The sequence below is a fragment of the Hipposideros armiger genome, unplaced genomic scaffold, assembly GCF_001890085.2.
Source record: "Hipposideros armiger isolate ML-2016 unplaced genomic scaffold, ASM189008v1 scaffold_27, whole genome shotgun sequence".
NCBI classification, from domain to species: Eukaryota; Metazoa; Chordata; class Mammalia; order Chiroptera; family Hipposideridae; genus Hipposideros; species Hipposideros armiger.
In genome coordinates, this window is record NW_017731377.1 from 390,191 (window position 1) to 398,933 (window position 8,743).

Consider the following 8,743-nt stretch of genomic DNA (forward strand, 5'->3'; position numbering starts at 1 on the left):
CACGGAGCACTTCCCCAAGTCAGAGCACCCTGTTTGAAGCCCAGCTTCTCCACTGACTGCTCTGACTTTGCACAAGTCCGCTGCCTCTCTGGGCTTGGACTCCTCCTCTGTGTGGTGGGGATAAGAGCATAACTGTCCCCATGGGATTGTTGTCAAGACCCAAGGAAACAGGGCCTGTGAATTCTCTGCCCTTGCTTTTCTTTAGAGCCTCAGAGAGAGGAACCCCAAACCTATCCTTCCTCTCACTTTATTTGAAGAAAGTACTACCTAATACCTGCTCTGTGGGTGGATTCTGGAATCTGAATCAATACGTATCCAGCTAGAGGTGCTGGTTGCTCTGATTTGTTCCCGAACATTGGCACCACCTCTTGACATCTGCCCCCTCTTTCTTCCTGCCTGGTGATCAGTTTTTGGATCACAAGGATCTTATCTGAGGCCTCCTTAGCTCCCCAGGGTCCACAAAATATACAGCAATGCTCTGTACCAGGGAACTCAAGGTCAGTTGATCAAGAATTTGTTTAAAAATCCCTTCTTTTCTGGGATTTTCCCCGTCTCCTCCCATCATGCTGTGTGTGGTCTGTCACGTATGTAGTTCTGTGCTCCCCAGTTCCATGCTCCCCAGTACCAATTCCTTAAGTACATCTCATCACAAGTTCTGAATGCTGCTCAAAGCCACGTGAGGGGAAGGGGCCATTCCCGGGCCCCAGGGAGAGTTGGAATCAGTGCTTCCAGATGCAGGGCCAAGGGAAGAAGGCTAGTCCAGTTTCGTGAATGTGGTACCGAGAAATGGACAGCCTTCATTCATGGCTTTTTTATGACACAGTCTCAGCATTACTGACTCTCTTACAGTCTGGTCAGTATGGAATCACAGCCAGTTAGAAGATGTAGGATTTTGGAAACTGTGGTCAACCGTTAGTCCTTTATGCCACCTAAAGCACAATGAGATGTGATGAGTGCAGCTGGCTGCTTGCATCACCCTCACCCCCACCCCTCTGCCACCCTGGGGAGCAGGATTGGTCTTGGTGACACACCAGTCTTCTCAGCAGCATCCACTCTCTTGGGTGGCTGTCCATGGATGACTGGGTAGCCCCCAGCCATGGAACATGGCTGCTTCTGCTTGCAAGTATGATCACCAGTTCCCCAAAAGCCAGTTCAAGCAGCGCCACAACTCTGAATCTGGAGAGACAGAGCCCGCTGGAACCCTTCATGCCAATAACATGCCAAGGAAGAGGTCCTTCTGGGGCACAAACTCCTCTGATGGTGTTCCCAGGAAACGCAAGTCCGATCAAGGAAATCTGTGATCCCAGGGACCACCCTCCTCCAGACAAGATGTTTGTGGGCTCTAGGGAGAGAGTTTAATTCACAATGGGACGGGGCCCGAGGTTCCAGCATTCAGTGACTGCTCCGTATTAAGTATGGAGGGGACAGAGCTGGATCACGCGTGGCTCATGCCTCTGGAAGCTTGTAATGTCATGTAAAGGAAAAGCTATGCCTTGTCCCGTAATGCAGGCAGAACAAGACATGATAGATGCTAGGAAAGAGGCACAAAACGTGATATGAGGGCAACTGGCATCTCTCCATTCTAGGTGGGAAGCTGCTCGTGCCTTTCTCAGGCACCAGAGCTGAGAAAAGGGCACCATCACAATCACTGCTGGGATTCGGGCCGATGTAGTGGGATGGCCTCGGACGCTAGGACATGAGAAAACGGGGGTTTCCCGCTCCTAGTGCCCAGCCCCTTCCTCCAGACACCAAACCACCAAGCTGCGTTCCCTGCTCTTCCAGGAGAAAATCAGCTGTACCCAAAGGCTCCCCGCACGAGAGCCCTGTGGGCCATGGGTCCATCGCCCTGTCAGGATGGAAGTGATAGCAGCCGGGGCCCTGGGGTTTCTTCCTGAACTTCTCCCAGGCCTACAGCACAGCAGGGAGTGCCCTGCTCTTCAGATAAAGAAGCATAGGGTCCTCTGACACTGACGTGTGCCAGGCACTGTGCCAGCAGTTCTAGGGCAGGCGGTTGGGAACCTACAACCTACGGGCCAAATCTGGTTTGCTGCCTGCTTTTTTTTTTTTTTTTTTTTAAGATTTTTTTTGGGAATCGGGGAAGGGGAACAGACAGATAGGCAAATTGCTGTTTTTGTTCTTCAGTCTAGTTGTGGAGGATGTTGCTTCACTGGCCCATGTTGGTATGAACATTGTGCTCTTCCAGGGTGAGACAGTCAGTCGCCAGTCATTGGTCAGCCGCTCACAGTGGCTCCTGGCAGCTCACACCAGCTACCAGCCGCTCACACCGGCTACCAGCCACTCACGCTGGCTGCCAGCCATTCACATAGCTCATGGCAGCCCGCTGCAGCCCCACTGCAGCCTACACCATTGCAGGCGATTCACAGCAGCCCAGCTCCATGTTGAGCTGTTGTTCATCATCTTAGCTGTAGAGGGCGAGCGTCACTGACCCTCAATGTGGGATCCGAACCGCAGCCCTGCTGCTCAGAGCTGGTGCTCCCAAGCGAGCTCTTAACCAGCTGAGCCACTCGGCCAGCCCACTGCCTGCTCTTGTATGTGACTTTTATTGGCACACAGCCGTGCTCATCATTTATCTGCTATCTATGGCTGCTTTCACGCTACCATGGCAGAGTTGGGTAGTTGCAACAGAGAACGTATGGTTCGGTGATATTATTTCGAAGTGTGTAATAATGAGCCATAGTAGAGCAGGACTCTCCCATTCATTCTTTTAAGGACCTATGATGTGACAGGCATTATGGGGATAAGAGATAGTGATGACGATGATGATGATGATGATGATGATGACGATGACAAAATGAGTAATCATAATAGCAGCAGCAGTTGACACCTACACTGTGTTTATCATGTTCTTGACACCATTTTAAGCATTTTCTAGGCATTAGTACATTTCATCTTCATAACTGTCCTGACATGGGTACTGTTATTAGTCTTATTTTACAGATGAGGAAACTGAGGCACGAATATGTTCGGTAACTTGCCCAAACTCCTACAGTTAACTGCTCAAGCCAGGACAACTAAGAAATCATCCCTGTCTTCTAACCTACTCGGGGAAGTCAGTGTGGAAGTAGACCGTTTTAATGCCCAGTAATATTATGAGACGTTCCACGCCGTTTGGCAATGTTAGGAAAATTTTCAGTGTTTCTTTTTGATGGGGAGAAACTGGGGCCCACTCCAGGCCCTGCCTTCCAGTGCTCCCCACCGTCATCCTGTGACCAACGCAATCTTCCCTCCTTCCTTCTGCCGAGGTCAGGTTCTTGACAACCTGGACAGCCACCTGAAGAAATCCGAATACTTCCGCTTCCTCTGGTTCCCACACAGCGAGAACGTCAGTGTCATCTACCAGGACCACACCAACAAGGTAGCCCCGGGCGTCATCCCCATCTTCACACAGAGCCCTTAGTTCCCATACTCTTTCAGCTCCTAGGGCAGCCAATGCTTGTTATCATCCTAATGGTCAGTGAGACGTGGGAAGGAAAGTAAGGTGAGCGTCATTGAGCATGAGGAGAGAAGCAGAAAAGACCAGAGGGTGAAAGGAAGAAGGAAGGTGGGCTTAGTGAGGGTCCAATGTGTCTGCTGGTAGGGCTGAGTAGGGGTGAGGTCAAAGGACAGCCTTAGATGCTGGGGGTTGGGGAGCAGAGGACGCAAGTATGGGCAGGACAAGGTAGGCTAAGATAGAAACCTTAGCAACTGGGCTAGACCTCAGAAACCATCTATAATACACCCAACCTTCCCTCCAATACCCCCATCTCTCCCACCCCCAGGTGAAGAAACCAATAGTTTTGTCTCTCTCCCATGACCTTAACAGGCTGCTTCTCAGCAGAAGAAAACAAAGCCATCACTTAGATGAATGTTGACGGGACAAGTCAGGCAAAGGCCATGACACCTACTATGTGTAAGGGGTTGGAGTGGGTCTCATAGAGTGATAATTAGACACATGGGTCATCAACTCTGAAGAGGAGGGACAGATGCTTGTCTTTGTCTTCCAAAAAATAAACACATACATACATAAATAAGCAGAAATGAAAGGGAGTGGGGCATGGGAATTGACTGTGCCACCAAGAAGTGTGAGTCCTTCAGTTGTCCTGGCAGGTGAGTCATACACACATGCACGCACGCAAGCACGTGCGTGTGCGCGTGCACACACACACACACACACACACACACACACACACACTGCTGGGACACATCTCCCTCTAAGGGGACACTATGATGCACTGAACTTATCACAGTTTCTGTTTCCCAGCCTCCCTCTTCTTCTGCCAACTGGTTCTGGGACTATGCCGTTGGATTCTACTTACTGGAGTTCCTGCTCTGGATCAGGTAGGGAAGCCAGGGTACCTATTCCAGCACCTGCCATATGCTTTTGAGGATGTGGTCCATCTGAAGAGTAACGCCCCTATCTTTATGCATACAATTGGGTCTGTCTCCTGGGTCAGTGGTTTTTAACCCTGCCTGCACATTCAAATCATCTGGGGAGCTGTTTTAAAAAGACCAACGCCAGGCCCCACTCTCTGGCACACAGATGATGTGAATCTTTGTATATTGCCCTGTTTTCTACCTTTTTCCAAGCCTAAAATCTGTGCTCATGTTCAGGCTCCACGTCTGCCACTGGACATGTAACTATGAATAATGGGAAGGTTTTATGGGGCCTTGAGTGGTGATTTTATATTCAGCGTAGAAGTGGAATGATATCATACATTTTAAAAATATATATCATACATGCAAATGAATACAGGCAAGATATATTTAAAGTATAAAGAGTAATGTAATGAGTACAAATACTCAACAGCAGCTTAAGAAACAACACTAGTGTAATTGGAGCCCTCTTTGGGAAACTCCCGGATCACAGCGCTTCCCCTCAAGGAGCAACTACCACTCTGAACTTCATGCTTAATCATTCTCTTGCTTTTATTTATACTGTAGTTTTATGAACCCAGAAATAGTAAATTTGGTAGTTCAGCTTTGAGAGTCATATTTATCTAAGCGGATACGGAGAGCTCTAATTATTCATTTTTCACTGTATACCTTTACCACAATGTCCTTATCCATCTCTTGATGGATATTTGGGTTGTTTCCCGGATTCTTTGCCATTACAAACAACGTTGCTGTGAGCATCCTCGAACATTGCTCCTGGTGCATTTTTTTTGTCTTGAGTATATACTCATGAGTGGAATTCCTGGGCCATCAACTCTAAACATTTTTAGCTTTAGCAGATCAAATTCTTCTCCAAAACTGTTATACCAAGTTCACTCCTGAAGCACTGTGAGATTCTCTGTGCACCATAAGCTGGCCAACGTTGGAGCTCTCAGACTTCTAAATTTTCTTGTGATAGGTATTAAACAGTATTTCATTATGGCTTTTGATTCTCATTTCCCTGATTATTAATAAGATTGCACAGAGTTCCAGCTTTATCGATTCTTCAGATTTCTTTTCTGTGTAGTAACTATGTATTTTGCCCTTTTAAAAAATTGGGTGGTTGGGTGTTTTGTTTTGTTTTGTTTTTTTCTTACTGTTTTGTAGGGTTTTATTTACATATATTTTGAGCACTAGTCCTTTGTTGGTTATATGTGTTGCAACATCTTCTTCCTGTTTGTGTCTTGTCTTTCACTTTTATGGTGTTTTGTGGCATGTAGATGTATTTAATATTAACATAGACAGGTTATTCCATCTATTTTTTTTATCTTGGGAATTTTGTGTCTTATTAAGAACTCCTTCCCTACTGTACGATCATAAAAGCCCACTAGAGGAGGCGCTGACAATAGGACCTGGCGACCTGGCTGGTGTTCATGTCAGTTCTGGGTGTGGCTAAGACCGTTGGCAGTCTAGGTCTGAATCCAGGCATCCAGGAAGAGTCAGCCCCTTCCTTCAAGGCATCAGCTTTCTCCAGGGTAGGAAAGTTACTGGTGGCATCAGAGGAGCCCCATCTTTAGAGGCAGACACCAAACTAGGAAGGTGTTAGAAAAGTGAGGCACAAGATGTGACTTACTGGGTCTGGGCAGGGAAGGGACGAGGAGCAGTAAGTGAGCCCAGCCTGAAAGCCATTGCTCCATCAGATTACGGATTGAGCGTGAGAGTAGAAAATGCCCTGCCAGGCTTTCTCTCCAGCCTCCATCACAGCAGCTCGGCAGCTTTATGTGCATGTGTCTGTGGAGTGTGAGCACAGTGATCACTCAAAGAAATTGAACTCTAAATCTCCACGGCCACATCCCAGCCAAGGCTGGGTGCTCCGTGAAAGCTCCACAGCCTCTGAGTTCAGCCCATGTGACTTCTGGAAACTGCATTCATCTAGTCTCCTCTCTGTAGCTCTGGGCTGCTGGCTGAGCTATGTGCCTGAGGGTGCAGGAGTGAAAAGTAAATAACAGATTGGGTAACAGCCTCTCTGAACTGTGGTTTACTTGTATATAAAATAAAGCTGGTAGCAACGATTGAGTTATTAGAAAGATCCAATGTCAAGTCCACATGAAGGGTGTTCACTAGACATCACTTCCCTCCTTTTTCACAAAGGTACATGAAGGTTCCTTGTGACCCACCTGTGTGACAGAATGCAAGGCCCTGGACCCACTGGTGTTATCTGTAAACCTATACGAGGTGCTCTGAGCAGTTTGGGTGGATTTATGGCAGACAATGAGATGGCTGGAACGGGATGAGGGACAGGCCTGTAGGGAAGGAAGGGACCACTGGGCCTCTGGGCAGAGGCCACCTACAGGGATGGAGAGGGTAGTAAGTCCAGAGGAAGAGACCTGCACCGGGATTTCAGGTCCATAGATCTCAAAGCAGTCAGCCCATGCACACTTTAACCAGACCAAAGAAACCATCGAAGCCACACCGAGCCTTGTTACCAGGAATCTTTAGTGACTCCAGGAGAGGCAGGAGCTGCAGCTGAGGTGATTAGAGCTAACTGCAACCTGCTGAAATGAAAACTCTACATGCTGTTTGCCCCAATAATCTGGAAAGGGCCCTGAGCTGGCAGGAACCGAGTTTATGAGTGAGATGACTGGACAGCCCCTGACCAGCTGTCCTGAAATGAGCCTCTGGACCTGTGCCCTCTTTGGCCCCTGCCAGGACTGGTTCACTCCTTATCCCTGCCCCAAAGTGCATCTGAGGTCGGCTCTCTTGGAAGCTGCCTCTTAGCCTCTCCATTTACGGCTTGCAGCATGAGGCTCTCTGCTCTTAATGTACAGACTACAACACACGTTCAAGGACACAACCTGGAATCCTTCACCTCCCTAGACGGTTCTCCAGAGGTCTTTCCCATACCCCTATGACTTAAATCCAGGTAAAGTAGTAGGAGAGCATGGGCTTTGGGGTGTCAGTCAGACCCACTGGAATCTATGCCATAAGGACCCCGTTTATCAAATGCAGATATGTTAGCTGGTGCACACCACACATGGCACACAGTGAAGAGACCAGTGGTCCAAGTGCCTGCCCACAGCAGAAGCTTCCTTTCCCTCCCTCCCCTCCTTTTGGGCAGATACCACAGGCCTTCAGTCTGACATTGCACAGCATCAAGAAGCCTGATTTTATTGTCTTGCTAAATATCTAGGGGGGGGGCATTTAGGGTTTTTTATATAAAAGGAAAAGAAACAATCTCTCTCTCTCTCTCTCTCTCTCTCTCTCTCTCTCTCTCTCTCTGTGTGTGTGTGTGTGTGTGTGTGTGTGTGTGTGTAAGTATAGATTTTGAAGAATATGACTTGGTAAGTTTCCTAAATCAAAAGCCAGGAGACAGCTCCTTCCTGGCCCAAGAAGTACAGAGCCTTCCTTTTGCAATTACTTGGATGGTTCTAGCATCATTTCCAGACACAGGAATCTGTAAGCTGAGACCCCATCCTAGGATACTGGTCCCCAGTGGCCACTTTCAACAATCAAGCCTTCCCAGGATGGCCATATGTGGAAGGAAAGTGAATTACTACAGTCCTTATGGAAATTAACCTGGTTGCAACCTGCTGAAATTAAAACTCTACATGCACTTTGCCCCAATAATCTGGAAAGGACACAAGTAAAAGATATTTGTTATTATGGTGTAGCATGTCGTGACAAAACACTGAAAACAAATGTTGGTGAGGACGTGGAGAAATTGGACCCTGGTGCACTGTTGGTGGGATTGTAAATTGGCGCAACCACATGGGAAACAGTACGGAGATTCCTCATAAAGTAAAAATAGAGCTGCTATATGACCCAGCAATCCCACTAATAAGTATATATTTATAACAATTGAAAGCACAGCCTCAAAGAGATGCTCGTATGCGCACACTCAAGTTCACAACAGCATTATTCATAATAGCCCAGAGGTGGAAGCAACGCAAGTGTCCATCAATGGATGAGTGGATAAACAAAATGTGGTGTATCCATACCGCGGAATGTTATTCAGCCTTAAAAAAAGAAGGGAATTCCAACACATGCTACAAATGGATGAACCCATGCTCAGTAAAATAAGCCAGACACAAAAGGACAAATGCTGTATGATTCCACTTATATAAGGTTTCTAAAATAGTCAAACTCATAGAAACAGAAAGTAGATGGAGGATTACCAGGGGCTGGGGGAGGAAGGGAACAAGGAGCTGTTTTTTAATAAGGAAGAATTTCAATTTTGCAAGACTCTGGAGATCCATTGCACAACGATGTGAATGTACTTAGAAATGTTTAAGATGGTAAATTTTGTTATGTGGTTTGTTGTTTTTTTAACGATTTTATTGAGGAATTGGGAAGAGGAACAGTGTTGGGGAAC

General features: G+C 47.3%; 1 protein-coding gene across 1 annotated transcript in view; it reads left to right on the top strand.

Annotated features, from left to right (window-relative positions):
- LOC109379502 (L-gulonolactone oxidase) overlaps window positions 1-8,743 on the top strand; it is a 53,861-nt gene that overhangs the window by 26,400 nt on the left and 18,718 nt on the right. The window contains exons 6-7 of the mRNA XM_019636111.1: window positions 3,269-3,376; window positions 4,262-4,338. Coding sequence (XP_019491656.1) covers window positions 3,269-3,376; window positions 4,262-4,338 — 185 coding nt within the window. The remainder of the gene's footprint in view (window positions 1-3,268; window positions 3,377-4,261; window positions 4,339-8,743) is intronic.